This window comes from Poecile atricapillus, chromosome Z, assembly GCF_030490865.1.
Source record: "Poecile atricapillus isolate bPoeAtr1 chromosome Z, bPoeAtr1.hap1, whole genome shotgun sequence".
NCBI lineage: Eukaryota > Metazoa > Chordata > Aves > Passeriformes > Paridae > Poecile > Poecile atricapillus.
In genome coordinates, this window is record NC_081289.1 from 19830327 (window position 1) to 19850955 (window position 20629).

A 20629-nucleotide genomic window follows, 5' to 3' on the forward strand; every position below is an offset into this window, starting at 1 on the left:
TTGGGGGTTATGCCTTGGTTAACTCAGCCATCCTTAGAAGCATGATGTGGCCTTTGCATCACCTATGAGCAAGGGCACCAGGAGTTTACTTTTAGAAACAAGATTAAAACCTGATTGCCTTGGGTCTGGGTTTCCAAGTCAAGGAGAACTTAGAAGTGTCTGCTAAAGTCTCACAAACACCTTTATAATGCCACCTTACAAAAAGGAAGCCTACATCTACCTCTGAAATTAAAAGTCCCCCATTTTAGTAAATCTTTCTAGCAAAAAAATAAATTCATTACTATTTTGGCATTGCTGAAAAACTGCATAAAAATATCAAATGAGGGCTTCAAGATCCAGCTTTGCATTTTTTCCATATTTTTACAGGGAAGCAAGTGCACGAATGCTGTGACTCATGTTGGTACTGTCACTGCAGAAATTACCACTGTTCTTCAAGCTGTTAAAAGCTTGCTGTCAGAGAAAAAGTGAAGAGTTTTTGTCTGAGGAGGAGGAGGGGGGTGGCAGGCATGCATGCAGCTATGTGCAAAGAGAGGAGGGTTAGTGGAGTTTACCTGACAGTCTGGCAATCTGGCCCCCTGGCTAGTTGTGAGCCGTGTGGCGGTATGGAGGCAGCAGGCTGCTGACAATCTACAAGAAACTGATAAATTAGACATATATACAGAGAGATTACAGAGCAAGGGGTTAGTAACGGCAGTACACAGGCTACGCATCTCAGGGAGAGATTTAGTGAGGAATGTGCTCTTGGTGTCTTATCTGACAGAAACACCTTTTGTCTGATAGCAGTGACATTGGCTGTTGCCTTTTTCTCCTTTTCAGAAGAAGCACTCAAAAAATTTTTGTTTGTTTTCCCTTAACACTGACAAATGTTTGTTTAGACAGACAGCAGTAACAGGTGGTATTCAGGATCTGAGTTTAAACCTTGTACTTCTCATTTTTCTGCTCATCATGAAGTAGTTTTGCTCACATCTAATATGAAAAGTATCAATAAAGCTACTCAAAATTTATCCAAAGGATTTATATCCATACAAAAACAATTATGTAATCTCACTAAAACATACAAGAAAGTCTTTTCAATTTCTGAACAATGCTTGTGAGACTGGGATTTTTTGGTAGGAAAAAAGGAAAACTTGATACAGTCAGTTTCATTGTTTTGTCATTTTTTATCAATTCTCTGCCCAAGAAGTTTCCACATCAATCACCTGCAAAGTTGTATTATGGTTCTTAATTTATTAAATAACAGTAAAGCCAAATAATCCTTCATTGCTTTGTTTTCCCGTGACATTGAAAACACGAAGACAGCTTTAGACTGGATAATACTTGTGGGGCTTCATGAACGTAGTTCAACAAGACAACCCTGCTTTCTAAGTCAGCAGTGTTTACTGAGATTTACAGATCTCAAGATTTGCTCATTTTCCCTGCAGCATTCTGGCCTTTCATTCCACTGTCTGTGTGATTCAGATTGTCACACAACAGAGTCATCAGGATCTTTTCAAATATTGGAATCTATGTGTTAAATTCTGACCCTACCAAAAACTGCTGGAGATAATTTTTCATCTCTAGTAGGATTCGCAGACCTATTATTCCTGACTGCTTCAACCCAATTTTCAACCTGTTTGATGGAATGGGGTTGTTTTCCCCTAAATCTTAAAAATGAGACAAGGTACTCAGAAAGAACTTGATTTTTTCTTCCAATTGTTTGCTACTTAAAGCTCAACACCAATAATAATTTCTCTTTACAGTGTAGATGTGTTTCAAAACCTCCTTCTGTTCTTTGTTTCAATCAATGGAAGAACATGCAAGTAATCTGTTGTCAAGAGTGTTGAGATGACATCAGGTACTGCAGAGCAATACACCTTCATAGCACACTGAGCATCATATCCACTATTATAGTATTTCCCTTCCATACCAGCCCACAAGGCTTCTCCCAAGCTCCTGTGAAGATCTGTGCTGACCTCCAGTGGGTAAGAAGCAAGTGTACCCAAATCACTGGTTTCTTCCTGCTTCAGGAAAGAAGAGAAGGGTTTGGACCTATTTTCTAGTACATGGGTTAGAAAAATATGTGCAGAGTTTGCGCCGGCAGCATTGTGTCCTGAAGAAGAAATGGAATAAGAAAGAATACTCTGCCACTCTCATTTACCAGGATTGTCACTATAGTCCTCACTGTATCCTTTAGCAGAGGAGTGCAAGACTTGGCAATGTATTTGAGTCATGAATAGAAGGGTCTGTCATTTCAGCACAAAGCTCAACTAAAATAAGAGGTGTCTGAAGAACACACAGATCAGGCTAAATGCAGACAGAAAATGACAGCAAATAAATAAATAAGTAATGCTTTATTCTAAACAAAATAGTTTGCAGAAGTCCAAAGTAAAGTCATTCCCAACAGGTTATATGAAGTTATCAGTGAGGAAGGAAATACAGAATGAAATGCTGTGTGATGAAAAGGTGCAGACAGGTTTCACTAATACAGAAGAAATTGTTCCGACAGGCTTTTCCAGAGCAACACAAATGCCTGATTTATGATCCCGTTCCAATAGCTCAACCCTGCTGCAAATATTTTATGATGCATCTTGATCTGCTACATTTGGCAGAACGCTTGACTAGTGAGCCAGGTCCTGGGAGGATTATGCAAGCTGGGTAATAACTATTTCGGTGTGAAACACTATTCTAGCTGGCATCAGCAAAGCTCATGCAATCTGGCTCACGTTCATATCAGGACCACATCTAGTGATCCACATGTCTTAAGATGACTGAATTGTCCTCCTACATCCTCCAGGAGTGAAGTTTCTGAGGATTATGCTAGGAAAGAGCTAAGCAGAATGCATATGGCTTGCATAGACACATTTCAAATTCAAAGGAGCTTCTTATCTGCTTATGCCCAAGTAGCTGTGCAAGAGCTAACTTTATTCCTTCTATATTTAATCCTTTTAAGGATTTTGGAGGATTTGTAACACCCTTCTCTAATGTCATGACAATCATAAAATGACTTCTTTCTACTAAGGAATTCCTGCCTGTATTAAGTAAATGTTTGTTTCTTTCTGAAATACTCTGCTGAAGGTTAAAAGTCTCAAAAAAGTCTTTACTAATTCTAATGTCACATGCCATAAAGACAAGGTAAGAAAGACATGCTTTCTACTACTAAAAAAAAGTAAAAATAAATTTTAAAATCACATTGAAGGAAGCCTTTTACCTGTACCTTTCAAATATTAGGGCCTGTCAGTCAAGCTGTAGAGTGAAAGGACAGTCTGTCATTTATGTAGAAGGTACTTGGGGTACAGACAAGTTTACACTTTTTGGTATGTCTTCTGACACTACCACCAAGAAAATCATCAATAAAGTTATTAAATACAGACTGTCTTATTTCTCCATCATCTTCACTTGCTTTTAGGAAATAAACCACTTTGGGGCAGGGGATGAGCTATCTGATCTCAAGTCCTTTTACCATTCCATGAACCTACAACAAAGAAATGAATTTTAGCACTCATTTCAACCACAGATGACAAAGAGGATCTGCTGTACACAGAAATCCACATGCCAGTTTTCACTGAATTCAGCAGGACTTGTGCTGGCAGATAGAGTGTCTTGTGACACTCTCCAAAAACACTTACCACTGGAATTTTGAGGAAATATTGGGAATTCGAGGTTTAACTTGTGCTATATGTTACTCCTGTTTCGATTTTTCCGTTCCTGACATTTTAGCCACTTGCACAATGATGATATAAAGGGCTCTGAGATTTCCTCTCACACAGATTAGCCACTGCTGATTTTCCTTTGGAACCTAATGCTCAGTCCTAATCGGGCTAATCAGCTCCTGATGTAAGAGCATTAAAAAAAAACCCAGGCTCAGAGAAACTACATCTGCTCACATGAGCACTGAATGTGCTGCTATAAATTATCTGCTGAGAACAAATTTCACCAAAAAGAGAGTATTTTCCTGTGCTTCTCTTTGGCTCAGTCACAAAAACAACATGTTTCTCTGGTGTCACAAGATGTGCTCTGCCCTCCAGTCTGTGAACTGGGTGACTCTAACCAACACAGGTCTGCTTTACTGGGTTATTTGTGTCTGAGATGGGCTTGGCTTCTGGTGACATCAGCAATATCCTCTGTAAAAATCTACATGCAATCATTTCCAGTCCCACCTGCTCAGGACCCAGCACATTGCAATGAACATTTCAGCACATTCTGACTCTTAGTAAATTCCTTATCTCTACACAGTGCTCTCAAACACCAAGACTACTCAGAATCTCAAGATAAGCATAATAGATTTTTAACTGCATTTAGTTCTGTTAATCAATGAAAAATTTTTTTTCCTCTTATCTGAAAGGGTAAAATGGAGAGCCAAACAGCAAACTATCAGCAGGTTCTGTTACATATTTTGCATTTCTGATATGAAAACATTTGGAACAATCTGTTCTTGATAAATGAAAACCTGTCAATAAATGTTTGTGACCAAATGTGAGATTGAGGCCTTTTCAGTCTGTTAAAACAAATCTTGCCTAGCATCCCATTTATCACTCCAGGCCAACAGAAACTCCTTCTTTCCTAAGTAAAAGTTTTCAGGCTATCTGGCTTCATGTTATGCTACCCAATGTCAATTGAACTTGCTCCACCAAGTCTGAGGAATTTGATAATAAGTCTATGAAGCTGTTATTGACAATTTACTTGAAAAGAGAGTATGATCATGGATTGTTTTCATCCTTGAAATGTCGATTTAATGGGAAAGAATGAAGGGTTAATAGCATGAGTTGAAAGTATTGGGCAATGAACAGATGAATAGCCTTCTAGTTGTGCAGATGTAAAAATGTGTTACATCACAGAGCAAGACCTACAAAGATAATAAATCAATCCTCTCTGCTCAAAGGTAAGAAACAAGGAAGATTTTCAAACCAAAAGACAAATGTGAGATGTCAAGAAGAATGGAGCAGAGGGTACTAAGATGCTTGCCCTCTTCACTGAGATTTGTAGAGATACTTTCAAGCTGCAATCTGACAGGATGAGAAAAGTCCCCAAACTGTTTATATACAAAGGTGACAAGGACATAAGTTTATACAATAATTTGACAGCTGATTTAATTTATAATTTATCTTCATTTTTCTAATGAATGACAAGAAAACTTTGATCTTCCTCAAGGCCAAGAGGAACTTCAAGAGGTAACAGTAATCACAAACAGCTGGTGAGAGAACAGCTGTGACTTACCTTTGAAAAAAGCCACAAACAATGGCACAGGTCAAAGATTAGAAGAGTCTCTCCCTTCTGCTTCCAGGGTCAGTATGAGTCTGGAAATAACACAGTTACCTCTGCCCTACACACAGCCCCAGCAGATTGGTCTGTCAGCTGAAAACTGGAAACTGAAACAACTCCATGATTCTGCAGGCTGCCCTGGGAGGAGAGGGCTATGGTGGAGCAGCCTCTGGGGTTCCATCTGGAGCCTGGCTGGCCTAATTAACCCCAGCTTGCACAGAACAGGATTGAGTCAGCTTGTCCTGGCCTGTGAGCCAAAGGAGCAGTGTAGGAGGACTGGCCCTTGTGCAGAGCCATTCTACCACTCCAGGAGGGCCAGCCCCATCCTGGCACAGCTGCACACCAGCAGCCAAATAAAATTTACCAGGTGCTGCTTAGCTCCTGCACATTTTCCAGCACCCACATTACCTGCAATTTCCTACTGTCTGAATTTTGCCTCAGTTCCATCAAACTGAATAATGGATCATTGATTGGAGATAGAGAAATGTGTCAACCAAGTATCATTTTCAGCTTTCTTCATGTTAAAGGTAATCTACTATGAGATTCCTGTGTTGAGAGAGGAAGTACACAGGTAACTCACAGCTTAAGCTTGCTATTCAAGAAACTTAATAGCTTAGATTACTTTTGATTGGAGAAGTTACACCAACAATTAATTCTTCCACTACTTATTTCTTACTCGTCTTAAAAACTATATAAAGAATAAGAGATTTGAGCATGCTGCTGAACTCCCATTAATTACCAATATCTATACATTGCCCTAAGATGCAGTAGGCCAGCAGTAGGATGCATCTAAAATCCTCATCTCTGTCATCTCCCCGTGCCCATCATCTTTTTCTGGCAAAGCATGCTCAAGAATGTTCCACTGTTTCTACAATCACAAGCTCCTGACACAGGCCCTCCTTCTGCTCCTCCTCCTCTGAGCACCTTAGGACAAGGTCAGGCAGAGTTAACCTAACAGAGGGTTTGCTGTTAAATGCTTCTCAAGAGTAAGAGCAGGTAGGGAGTTTAACTGCTATTCACTTATGGCATTTAGGGAAATGCTATTTATCTTGGTGATTTCCACAAATGGGCTCATGGAGCATCACTAACCACTTCACACAGCAGAGACAGCCATGGTTTAGTAGGTCACTGATTCAGGGGCTTTCCAGAACACATCAGGTTTCTTGGCTATGTCCTAATGGGTTCATCTATACAGCAGCTACACTATATGGAGTGCTTTTATCCTTAATTTCCTCATTCTGCGTGACTTCACTTGTATTTGCTTTTTAGACCTGAATTATCCCAAATCTAGAGAGCTGTTCCCCCATCAGTCCATATGCTTCAGTACTAATGTGCCTGCTATCTCAAAGTACAGTGATAAAGCCATATCCCAGCCTTGCTTTTCCTGTAGCTCATATTAAGAGTAGCTCTTAAAAAATAAATAATACCTTGTCATTAACGAAATTAGTGAAGTGCATTTTTCTCCAGTTACAGGTTCAGAACATTAAGAGGTTTCTTATTACCTCTGTAGCCTTTTCCACACTTTCTGTATTATGACGTGTTTCTGTTATTTGTCAAATGGTTTCTGTGAATGCTTTAAATAATTCCTCATTAAATCTACTGAGAAGCTAAATAATGGGTTAGTAAAACAGCAGAAATGGAAATGGCATAAGCTGAAAAATATATCTTCAGTTCTTTTCTTTTATATACAGTTCATAAAAAGCACATTTAGAAAGGTCTGATGATTCATGAAGCACTTACTAAAAGATACACACATTTTAAACATTTCAAAAGAGGAAAAGAAAGGTCTTAAAATTACATAAATCATCACATTTCAGTCTTGTTGTTTACCATGGAAACATCAGTTGAGGACACATTTCAGGTCACAAAATCATCCACAGCAAAAACACTTGCACTATTATATGGATAAAGAAGGGCCTGATCCAAAGTTTGAAGTCAGTGGGAACAGTAACTTTAGTAGGCTTTGGAAGAAACAACGTAAGTTACAATTGTAAGGTTCTATGGCCCTAAAAAATGCAGACAGGGAGATACAACCAAGGACACTAGTCTTGCTTAAAGAACTGCTGGGAGCTTCCTCCAAACACCACAACATCCCAAGGAATTGCTCTGTCAGAGAGCTAAAATGTCAGCATGTCTAATTTAAACAGAGACTCACTTCTCTTTTGCCTGATTTATGAGGTAAAAAGCACAGTATTGAATATTTCTGTGCATTTGATGGCAAAAATCAGCAAGTCATGAAACCCCATTAAAACTTGTCATAAAAGAAGATAGAGATGGATTACTTTTGTCACCAACACTGTAAGGTTATATCAATCTCTGTTTTAGTTAATTGATAGGACTGGATTCCAAAGCCCAAAATTTTCAGAGAAAGAAACAAATATTTGGTAAAATGCCTTAAAGATTTCATGTGTCATCTGTATACCTGTTTAGCTAGAAAAAAACCCAGAAGTCTAAATAAGACTTTACTGCAGAACTTTAACAAATGATGCTAATGTAAACCTTTCCATCCAGCAATGATGTCATAGCTTAGATAGAGAGAGAAAAATGTCAATAACCTTTTAATGAAAATACACAGCAGTAAGGCATGGATTTCACTGCAATCTCTTTTTCTTATTATTATTCTTTAATGTTTCATCAAACAAATTAGGGCTTCTATGAAAAACTGGTTTTATTTCAGGGTTACTTTCTTTATACAGTGAAAAAACATAATAAAAAATAAACTAAACTTGTAGAATTGCAGTGAATTCATGCCATAATAGCTAAATCATATTGAAGTAGCTAAATTATATTGATCAGCATGAAATGTATGGGTTTGGTCTCATCAGTGGCAACTGGAAAGCTAAATGCAAGAGAGGAAAAGCACAGAGTGAAAAGGTCCTGTCACAGTGGCACCAAGAGGTAAAAGTACATTTAGCCAGATGAATTCTTCATCAGTTACAGCCAACCAATGTCCTTGGCAAGGACACTGTTCCTCAAATTCAAAACGGCCTCCATGGGGACAACACACCATGCTTGAAATGGCATAAAAATGCAATGCTCATTAAGCTGAGATAAATGAGCATATCAGATGCAGGACATGGCCCTGAGAGCAGGAAGATATATACATGTATCTGTATATATGCATTGATACTGCTCATCAAACAATGAACACACACAGATACAAATATGGCATGTTTACAGAACCCACAGAAAATAGGACAATGCAGAACAAAAAAAAGAGAACACGGATAATAAGTAAATAGTGACTAAATTATCCCTTTTGTGGAGGGCATCATATTCATGTTTAAAAAACCCCTTACACATTATTTTTTTAAAAATCTACTAAAAACATATAAAATCCATTTTTTATGAGGAGCAGAGACAGATTAAACCAATACTGCATGAGTCTCACAACAGCCAATGGCCTTTCTGATTGTACAAGCTCAGAAACATCTTGCAGCTACATGATCATCATCAACACAAGTACATTCCCAGTAGATAAAAATACAACATTCTTTCTTAGAAAAATTATCCATGGATCTCTAATGAGATGTTCTAATGAAGAGCTCTAATGAAGCAAAGGGCTATTTGTACTCAGACTAAATTTGTGTTACCAGCATAAAGTTGAGGGTTTTTTTAAAAAATAATGGTTCTAAAGATCTTCCACGCTTTGGATTGCTTGGATGAAGCAAAACATATTTTCCTGAAGGAACAATTCAGCCTGACTAGTTAAATTTTATATGGCTGCATATCTTACATAATAGTGGTGGCTTGGTTAACCACCTATCCTGCTTTTCAAGAATAAACTCTTTCACTTAATGTACAGAAAAATCCACACTGTTAAGAACCCAGTATAAAATATCTAACTTAAAATCAGCACAGAAGGAGGTATCTAGATCCTAAACATGTTGATTTTCCTCTTCATCAATCTATAAAATTAATTCACAAAGCAGAAGTGAGAAATATTTAAAATTCTTCACTGTGTGACCTGAACAATCACAAAGCACCCTCCTGGCAAAATTCAGTTCTGAGCTGGCAGAGTTCCTCAAAGGACTTCCTCCACAACCATTTTTAAAGGAAGCTGTGCTTTCTGTGTTCAGATTTCTGACAGTCCTGCTGTTTCATAATTGAGAAGTGCATAAAAAAGCAAAGTTGAGATACTGAAGTAATGCCTACAGCAGCAAGGCTTAGAGATTTGTGAGGTGCTTTCTGACATTGGTACTTCAGCTCAAAACCAAAGCTGAAACTGTTTTTGGCAAAATATTCCTAAACAAACAAAAAATGTGCACAGCTAAAGTCCTTGAAGTAAACCCTTTCCATCACACAAGGAAAGTAGACACAAATCTGCTATCAAAAATGTGTTTCTCTGACCTTTACACAGGCACACCTCTCCAGGCATCAGAGAGGTGTCAGCCTGAAAAATCTCTGCTCATTTTCCCAGCCCCTGCATCCAAAAGGGAAAGGTAAGGCGGCTTCTACTCACAACACACATTTTGAAGAAGATTTACCGTATCTTCACACTCCCTAAACAAAATGAAGAAGTAAGAAGGAGGAGCAAAACCAACAGTCTTGCCCCACATGCCAAGCTCCACTTTAAGGTTATTGAAAGAAAAATACAGAAGGAACATGAGCTTATGATTACACAGAGAATAACCTCTTCTAGAATATTTTGGAAAGTCACATCTAAAACAGTGTACTTTAAAAAACTCAAAATACAGACGGAAAAATATTTTAAAATTGTATAAGAGTTTACTTCTCATCTCTTGAGGCAAGAGGGGTTACTCAACACCTCACATGGCCTATCAAATTCCCTATAAAACTAAGAACCACCCTACTCAGAAGACCCTCTGCTCCTTGTTGTGTCAAACTGTTTGTGCTACATCGAACAAAACAATGCAGGTTTCTTACCTATTCTTCACATTTTCAACCACTCTCAGTGTAAAGACAAGTAGCAAAGACAACTCTTAAGCAATTTCCCTTGAGTTACAGCTTAAAGATTTAATTGCAAGACTTCCTGGGACCTCAACATTTGGGTCATTGAGATTTTTATTTTCATTGTCCTTATTAGCTTTGAAAATACTTTCCACCTACAGATGCTGTAAGTTAGTTCTTGGTGACACTCCAGGAATTGCCTTTGGGATAGAGTTTTTACAAATGAAGTTAAATTTTATGGTAAGAATAGAAATCAACAAACATGAGCTAGTTATTTGTATCATATTGTGATTCATATTTGATTTGCTTTAAGTATAGAGCTACGTCAGGAACTAATCTTGGCTTATTTTTTCAGTAACTATTATATATTCTTAATTACATATGGTAGGTGGTGAGCTGAGTGCCTGAGCAGTTGCTATACTATTATGTGGCATTTTCTGTGCTGTCTTTATCTTCCACATTAGTCTCTTCTTGTGAGAATTAAATGCCAGGCTGTAAATCACTCTTGAAAGACAGCTGAAAAGCAAGTGTGCTTTCAGGTTTCATGTGCTTTCATAAATGAGCACCCATACAAAACCACCTATTTTTGCAGGTTTGTTGTCTTTTTTTAACAGGTTTTTAGAAGAGCCATTTTATGGGATGGTTTGTAACAATTAATCTGAGCACAACAAAAATACAAGTTTGGATGACAGCAAACTAGCATAGTTCTGTTGAAATCCATGGGTCTAATCCTGGACTGGGTCAACCAAATATCTGACCTCAGCTGGGCTTGGAATTTGAGGGAAATGTGTTACATTTCAGGCTGTTACCTTCCCTTTTCTATTGTGATAAAATAAAATAGATACAGCAGTACAGATTTCTCTGAAAGGATTGCTCATTATGATCTTATGATATGTATTCCTTCAAAAGATGAAATACTTCATTTTTTACAGTGTTTTCCTGTGTGGGATTTTTAAATACTAAGCATAAACAATAGGGGAAAGAAGAATCCACCACATTTTGTTGGGAGAGCGCTCCAACAAAGGAGCTTCTCAGGTGGTTCGGTGTTGACTCAGGATGAGAACTGCAGCCATTGGTTACTGTTCTTCTCAAAACCTGTTGGGAAAGCTTTTACTTCAGGTACATCTTCTACACAAGGATCTTGATGTAATTTTAAGCTAAAATAGCAGAACTTCATATTCAACTTTTGGAATTGCCATGCTAAAGTATATGACAGAAAAAAGAGTGCTGTCAAGACAGATACTACAGGGGACCTTTTTAGTCTTGTTCTTTCCTCAAAGAGGTTGAGAGAACCATATTTCATATTTGGGATATTAAGAGGCACCTAGTGACTTCATATTCAAGGAGTTTGAACACAACTGCAAAGGAAAGGTCATTTTTACAGTGTTACACACTGCCAAACCCATCACTAGGCTTTCTATATGCCCTGACTTCTTCATACAGTTAGGAAAACAAACACAAACACATCCAAACGTGGGCTGAAATTGTGCTGGGCACATACTGGCTGTTATCAGAAGAATAAAGAATTGAAAGTGTAAAAATACATGCTAGAAGAACAGAAGCAAAGAAGAAACAGACAAGAAAGCTAAATGCATGCCATTGCCTAGGAAAAATGGAGCACGATACTTTGGAAAAGCACTGAGTGGTATTTTTAGCCCCTGTGGGTTGTTAAGAGCTATTAGTTCAATTAGAAAGCCCAGATCAAGTCCTTCAGTCGCAGCTTTGTGTCGAAGGTCCCTGCATGCTGATCTAAAGCTGAGGGCGTTCAAATGGAAATTGAGCAGGACATGATCTCTTGCTTAAGAGGTCTTCTGTTCAGCTGGTCTTCCTCTGAAGAAGGCTGCCAAAAGCAGTCCAGCTTTCCCTCTCCAGGTATGCAGTCAAAGCAAAGGCAGCCTCTTCTGCCAAGCACCAGTCCAGAAAGAGGAGCAAGAGAAACACAGCTTGCTACTGCAGGGGGTTCATGGAGCAGAGGAACCTGTCCTGTACCAACTTCAGCTATTTTGGCTCTTGGTCTCAATCTCCAACCAAACACATTCCCAGTTATAGCCTCCCAGTCCCCACATCCCTGGGAGCTCATGAAAGAACAGGGAAGTTCTCACATCATACAGGTGAAAAATTTTAGTGAAGGAAATAGTTCACAAATGTAAAAGAACAAAACAAAAACGTGTTTCCATTTGATGTAGGTTTGATTCATTCTTACTCCACACCTGGGGACTCAGCCTCAAGCCAAGCTACACTTTGCTCCAAAGTGTTTGAGTTTGGATGCAACTTTTTTGCACCCTCTCTGATGAAGAAGCAGGTGTGGGTTGCTACACTTCTTGATGCCTTGCTTGACTGCACAAATCATCTGAGAACAGGAGCTCTTTGTGAGACAAGGCTCTTAAACATTCTCAGTAAAAGCAGCAGAATAACATTCTTCACTGTTCCTTACTTTCAGGAAACAGATAATTAGACAGATGGCAAAAAAAATCCTACTTGGTACATCCTTCCTTTCATCTGTTAACAACAGTAAGAAATCTTCCAGAAACTGGTAAAAATAATGATGAATAATTCCCTGCCTAATCCTCAGATTGGTTCTAACCTGGTCCTGCCAACACTGGAATCTGAATGCTCAGAAAAATCTTGGATTTGGGCCTGTCAGTCTCACAGGCTGAGACTAAAGCCATGTGATGGTATAAAATTCTGACAAATGCATTCAGAAAGTTGAGATTGTTGCAGATTCATAAGGACAGCTGCAACATAAATCAGTGACCCTGTCTCAAGACCCTTATACTCTAAATATATAGAGATATACCTAAAGTGACAGGTAGAACTCCAGGAAAACATCATTTTCTGGATAATTCTACCTTTCAGGCTGCTTCATCCTTTGGTCTCTGTTACTGGACAAAAAAACTGTGTCAGTGTTTCTCAGTCGTGTGGTCCATACATCTGTGATGTTCCATGAGATATCAGATGCTTCCTTCCCCCCACTCCCATGTTTTTCTCCTCAGGAGACAGCTCTTTGATTTATTTACTGCAACACACCCTAGGAAAACATCTTGTTTAGACTCTCTGCAGTTTTACACTTGTCCTCTGAGTGGGCATTACTCACATGGCACTACTCAAAGACACTGATGACACTGAGTGAGAAATATAACCTACTAAAGGGTGCTGCTCATCTTCCCAGAATAAACATTTATTCGAGCAGAAACTACTTTTATTTGTTTTAGCTTTCATATTCATATTTAGTTTTCATGTTTCATACTTATGTTTTTTTGTGTATAACATATTTCAAAACAAAGAATGAATAAAATTACCACCAGACAAGACTGTGCCCAGTTAAAGGCTAAAGGTCCTGCTCAGGTGCAGAAGATAAGAAATTATTAGCAGTTCTCTCAGGAGAAGAAAGCTATCACACCTTTGAAATGTCATCCCAGTTTGCATTTCCTTTCTACGCCTCATTTGAAGCAGACGCTACATTTTGGCAGGAAATTAAGGGCAAAACCTTCCTGCATAGATAAACTTCATGACTCAATTTGTATAAACTAAGCCTTCTGTGAGCTGATCATGACTCTTTGGAAAAACCTGACTGAATGCCCCAGGGTGAGAAGACGGGTGCTGCGGAGGCTCCTGCACACTGCCAGCCGTTCCCTTACCGGTCCTCACACATCTGACTCCTCTATCCCGTGGCATTTCTGCTTTCCAGAGGGACTACCAATGCCACCACCAGGCTAAACTCCACCCAGGCACAGGGGTGCAGCCTCTGTGGATGCCAGTGGGACTGCACCCACATATACCACAGCAGGACTTTCCACACTGCATCTGAAACCAGTTCGGGCCGCTGCCGGCAGAATGCCATCTCCCGCTACATGTGACACAGGAGGAGACATTTTGCTTTTCAAGAAGGTGCCCAAATTAAATTGCATCTGCAGTGCTGAGAGGATTCCCTGCTCTGCTAACCACTCAGCACCACATGCACCCAAGGAAAAAATGTTTACCTGGTATGGCCACGGTTAACCTTTTTTCCTTGCTGAGACGGTGCCCATGGATGAATTCACTCATGGAAGGGGGGCCCCTCAGAAGATATGATTCTGTGGAGGCGGGATGAGGGGGGGCTCTTAATAATTTCTGGAGGTAGGTCCCTGAAGTCCTGGGATGGCTCTGATCACAAAGGGAAGGTGAGAATAGTCTTGCAGGAGATCCAAGAAAAATACATATGGAAACAAAAGAGTTTTACTTTAATTATCTTTCAAAGCCTCACGAATGACAATATCATCTTAACTTGCTTAACAGGCAAAAATCAACTATCGTTGACACCCCGTATCATTTCCAGAGCAGGACACCTTGCCTGCATTGGAAATCCTCATTCACCTTAGGGAAGGAGGAGATGAGGTTGGGTTTTATCTCAGCATCCTCAAGTCAGCTTGTACAAGGTTCCCTGATTGTCCTCTCGGTTTTGCATTGTGATTAGAGCATACAAGAAAAGGGGATGATTATCTAGGACTTCTCAAACAGAGTCCGCTTCATCTTCAAAACCATGGAAAAGCCCACACCTAGAGAGTTTTGGCTGGGGCAGGCACAAGACATGAGCTCACTGCTTGAACAGCAAAATATTTGCATTAGGTTATGAATGGCAGCAATCCCCTTCAAAAGGTTTCTTGCTCCCATGTAGAAAAATTGATCTGAGTGAACACATCCATATTCTTTTCACACTGATAAAGAACAAGTGAGCACCAGAGCTTAACAAAGAAATGCAGTTTCTTTCATGTTAAGCACTAAAATGCTCATAGAGCACAATCCTTCTTTTATTTCAGATCCTCATTACGGAAAATCATAGGGAAAACTTAAAGAAAACTTATTAAAGAAAATACATTCACACTTAATATTAAAGACATACAAGATGCACCGAGACACTGACAGAATATAGTGCAAAACACTGCATTCAGAAGGAGGAAATAACAGTGAGTAGGTGGATCTGAACCACATGTTGCCAGGCTTTGAATTTCATACTCATATCCTCCCCGCCTCCTCCTCCCCAGTCAAAGTACGGAAAGAAAAAATAAGAGTAAAAAAAGGAAACATCATGTTTATAATTCAGTGAACGACTTTAATGCAAGTCTGGCTACTGCACTGTACTGTAAAGATCACTGCATGCATACCTTTTCCTCTGAGTGCCACTGCTGACCAGTAAGTTTGGTTGCTGTGGGCCCTGACTATGCAGGAGGAAAGTGTCAATGCTTGGCACGGTGGCTGATGCCTCCTCACTTACTTTAGGGCTGCCGATCTTGCTCTTTCCCAGCTTGCCTTTGCTGCGTCGGGATTGCTCATGGTCGAACTCTAAATCCTCCAGTCGCTGGGTCAGGGCAAGTTTTTGCTGGATAGCCATGCGCAGCAGAGAGTTCAGGGTCTTCTTCTCATCCTCCGCAGCTGCCAGCTGCCTCTGCATCTCATCCAGCTGTGTGACATACTCATCACACCTGTGGAAAAACAGGGCAGACATCTGGGGAAACGGCCCAAGAACCAGTTCTACCAGTGAGCACATTCCTGGGCTTCAGTTACAGAGCCAAACTCAGATCCCAGCTTTTGCTGACCCTAATCCTGACAGCAGGCAGCCTGAATTCTTCTGTTCCCACTTTGAATAAATTTGGACTTGGACCTGAATGTCAACACTTCCCATTCAGCAAGACAACCTGTGCCTATATTAATATAGTCTATGACAATATAATGTGTTTCTGATGCAGATAAAAAGCAATTGGAGGGGAGGTATGGGATTTTTTCCAGTTTAGACCACAAATAATAATTTTGGGTGCTGCTTCTACTAGTAAGTCAGCATTGATAATAACATCTACCAACTAGAAAATACTATTTTCCACAGGCAGTAATATCCACTTCAAGAAAGTATTACAAAAGAAGACTGCAAGTAGTTTGAACACTTGACACATCAGACTTTGTGTAAGGAGAAACCTTCAGTTATTTACCCTTGTTAACCATTTATTACCATGATTACCATTAGTTACCATTGATTAAAAGGGTGCTATTCAGGAAACCTCACACCTGGAAGTTATTTCACATTTACTCTTGAATCTCTTAGAGGTGTTCATTGCTATGGTCACCTACTCCATTTTAATCCTCAACCTTTTTTACCCATATGAAAAATTATCGATCTCTGAGAACTAAAATCAGCTTTTTTATGATTTGAGACCAAATTAAATTTATTTCTGTTTTTAGCAATACTTCCCAAAGTTAACAGGAAAAGCAAGGCATTTCAAAATTCTTATAACACTTTTTGAAGTGAAATAGCTTCAGTTTGATAGCAATAGACCATCTAATCAGTGAGACCCAAGAGCAATAAAAATAAAAGCATCCAGCAGTGGGATGCTTCACACACAGCAGTACTGCCTGACCATCAGACACTGCCCAAGGACTTTTCATGTTGAATAATGCAGCTTTCACCAGATCTCCTTCCCACAAGATCTAAGTAGCTTTGCTATGTAGTTGCAATTGTGTAATGGATGAGGATGTAACTTTATCAGTATCACTTCCAGAAAGCAAGCATAAAAAATTATTTTAGTCTTCCTTATCAAAATGGGTGATGCAATAAACCTTTGAATTACTGTGAACTGAGGGATGAAACTAATTTCTCTGAAATTTTAATCTTCCCCTTGGGAAACAGAAACAAAGTATACTTGAAAATATGTAGTTAGTTATTCTTTGCACACAAATACTTAGATATATATGTTGCACTCCCCTTTTCAGTAATTCAGGCACTGCAAGCAAAATTACTAAATCAGATACAGCTTCATCTAGTTTCAGTATTATCTTTCTTCTACAGGACCTTAATAAGCATGATTGTTGCTACCCAAGCCTTGAGGAAAAGAGATACTCATGAAATGTCGACTTAAAGCCAATTTGCACACCTGTTTCTGCTCCAAGCTGTGAGATGTCTGTTGATGCTTAAGTCAGTTTCCTTGACAGAGACATGAAATCAGCATTCTGAATATTATAGTAATTTCTATTTCAAATTAATTTACTTTGATGTCTGTGTTATCAGAGTTTTAAAGCCTCATTTTTGTAACCAGACAGGTCTTGTATCCATGTCTTTTATTCTCTCCTGCTTTCCTCTTTGTTCAGGAGACTTATTTCCAAATGTGTTTCCTGTTGAAAATTTTTAGACATAACACCTGCAGCAACACCTGTGGCACACTGCCACTAGAGGAATGAAATATCTTCCTTTAATATGCCAATAAATCAATTTTGGTTTTGGAAAAAGATAGATTTTTCTCAGTCCTTAGAAGGTGTTCCAGGTATTTGTGGATCTGATTTGTAGAACAGCCCAACTGAACAGCTAAGAAACAAGTGCAACAAAGGTGGATATTACTAAGGCAGTCTTAGATGAACCTGCTATGAGAAATCTGGACATACCACATGCTATTAGCTGGTCTCATACTTGAGACAAAACCAATCTCATTAATACATTTTCTTGCTGTTCTGATTAATTGCATGTCCTCTTGTCCTTCCTAGAAGTGTCCCAATAAGAGCAAGACCACATTTCTGGTAGTTCACTGCAGTGTTTGGTTGGTTCCAGTCATCTGACCTCCACCATGACTTGATGCTTCTAATTATTTTTCACAAACACATGGTCTATTGTCTCTGGGTCTTTGCTGCTCAAGCTTTTTTTATTTTATTTTTTTACTTGAGAAACAGTGTTCAGAAAGGTTAAACCTATATCACCCAAGTAAAGGCCTTAATTAACTTTAGAAACTGCTGAATTAACAGCCTCAGGTCTCCTGGAATTTTGCAGCAGTGAAGGTTATACTGTGTAGTGAGAGGTAACAACTGCCTGCAGCTATAGAATTTCCCTTCACTGAAATATTCCCAGCTATGTGCAAGTGTAGCATAAAAGGAGACATGTTTCCAATTAAAAAAGAAAAAAGCATTTGCACACATCTATATTACCTTTCACCTACACGTTTGATAAACACTCACCAAGTCTCACAGAAGGAAGAAAAAGGTTAAGGATCTCCTAAAAGAAAAAGGTAAAGAGCTCCTAAAAAAGATGACTTCTGGCATGGCAGAGACCATTGCAGCGCTCCAGGATACTCCAGGGCTCTGAATAGGTCTTTCAGGAGGGTTCAAATAGCGATACCAAAAGTTAGGTCATGTCCTCCTGAGTCAGAACTCTTCCCCAATTTCCCTCTTGCCCCAGGACAGGTTGTAAGCTGCAAGTGACTATTAAATATACAACACTTTTTCTTGCTGTCTGCTGGTGTACTTATAGTTAGAGCAAAAGTCAAGGTTTTACCTATCTTTTATTTCTCTCATCTCAGAAAGTAAGCAGACAGACACATAAGCCCCCTTATTTTTTATATTCAAGAAGCTTATATAGGATTTTCAAGGATTTCTGGTTCCATCTATCCCTCTTGTCTAGGAACATAAACCAAATACCAAATCAGGCTTTAGTGTACTTAAGGTAACATAAATCATAGCAGAGTTTGAGCTAAAACCTGGTGACACTGACAGTGACAGGTCCCTGCTCTAACCATATAATCATAATTCTCTTCTGTTCACAAATGTTTTCTCAGCTCCAGGATCTGTCCCATCTTCTTACTCCATCTCCTCAGCACACATTTTTCTTTAAAAATTATCATAAGAAAATAGGTTGATGGATGAAGAATAAAATCCATGCATGTAGTGTCAGGACTATGGCAATAAGCAATATTTCCTGCTCTCTCCTGTTACATATCTCTATTTAGGCTGGGAAAGCAAACAGTGTAATGACTCAGTGAAGTTTGCTTCCTGAATCGCTTTAGGATCAAGGCTAGTCAAAAGGAAATGAGGAAGCTGTAGAGATCAGAATCTCAGAGATTCTGGGGCCAAATAGCTGCTCCAGAAGGAAAAAGGGCAAAAGCAGTGGGACAAGCAGGACAGAAAGACTTTTGAGACAAAGAACTGAAAGAAGAATTTAAGGAGTGAAGGATGAAGGAAAAACACAGAAAAAGGAAGGCTCCTGCTTTCTGCACAGGGAAGCTTTGGAGGAAAGTGTCAACTTTGCTGTTCAGACCAGAAACAGATTTGCTGTGCTCTCTTTATAACGTGCACTATGACCTTTATCCAGTGTATTTGAGGAAGGAACCACACAGTTCAGCACCAGATGAACATCCACTTGGGGATGAAAATGATGGTTTATGGAAAGAGAAAGGATATTGTTTATCAAACAGTACAAGCAACCATTTCCAGGTCTGTAATACAGTTGTACTATCAGAAGAATGATCTTCCTATTGTACAAAAGCAGGAGTAAGTACCATGTGATGCACTATAACCATGGAAACCAATGTTTTATTCAACAAAAGACTAAACAATTGCTTTTTTATGCTGAAGGTTGCTACTGCATCTAATGTTACCTTCAGCCTTGTATTTTCAAACAGATTTCTCTTCTTCAACAGACTTTCAGAGTATATCAACTCTGTCATTTAAACAAATGCTCTTCCAAATGGACTATTTGGAATGAGTCAATGATTTGACCATTTAGGAAGATTGATTTAATTATAAAGGCCATTAAACTCCATGCTAGGGAAGAAAAATGAATATTTTACAGCAGAAAAATCTATAGGAACATAATGATGTGAAAGAGACCTTATAGTGAATCATTTTTTATAACTGTGCTCAGAAAATACTGGGCAAAACTTGGGACCTCAAGGGCAGGGGTACATTCCATAGGACATCACTGAGTGTTTAATCAGTAATACATGGAGTTTACCAACAGCAGTAAATTCTTTGGGTGGAGTTTATCTCTATTAACATTAGAAATTTCTAAACTAAAAATATGCAACTCAGCAAGTCACACAGACTCCCTTTCTACTTCACAGAAGAGGAACAGAAGTTTCTTTGCATCCTACACACAAGGAATCTAGAAAAGATACCAGGATGAGTGGCACCAGTGAAGCCTAATTCTCACAGAGGCAATGCTATAGCTTCCCATCAGCTCTAGGATATGCCTTGAACACAACAGAAATCTGCACTCAGGATGCCCAAATTGGGTAAGGAGTATTCAGTACACCAACAGTCTAACATTCCCTTTAATTAGCTTCTAAAGCTTTGCAAACTACTTTTACCTTGTATGTTGATGATTTATGGCCCATGCAAGAGCCTTGTTTGCTTTATGCTCACAATGCCACTCCTCTGCTCCAGAGTTACCAGCCTTCCACGAGCTCTTACAGAATTAGAACATTCCTGTGTCTCCTAGAGTAAGGAGCTTGCAAGGAAAGGTCAACACATGCATTTCTAACATACAGACACACCTCTCCTTTCTGGAAGAAAATCTTTAGATGTCAATGAAATCAATCAGGCTACCTTGGTTCACACCACCTGCTGAGCTGGGTCTTCGTTTCCATTATGTCGCTACACGCACTCTTCTGACGATGGACCTATGATGAATTTGTACACAGCACCAATGTCATGACATATAAATGCCCCTTTTCTCCTTCCTTCCCACTTCTCC

General features: G+C 39.2%; 1 protein-coding gene across 6 annotated transcripts in view; it reads right to left on the reverse strand.

Annotated features, from left to right (window-relative positions):
- LOC131593011 (protein bicaudal D homolog 1) overlaps nt 1-20629 on the reverse strand; it is a 239270-nt gene that overhangs the window by 84165 nt on the left and 134476 nt on the right. For 2 of the 6 annotated variants that reach the window (XM_058865137.1, XM_058865139.1), the window contains exon 7: nt 15401-15608. In XM_058865137.1, coding sequence (XP_058721120.1) covers nt 15401-15608 — 208 coding nt within the window. Of the gene's footprint in view, nt 1-551; nt 628-14129; nt 14321-15290; nt 15609-20629 lie in introns of those variants that run through there. The other 4 variants (XM_058865143.1, XM_058865141.1, XM_058865138.1 and 1 more) reach the window with 4 other exon arrangements.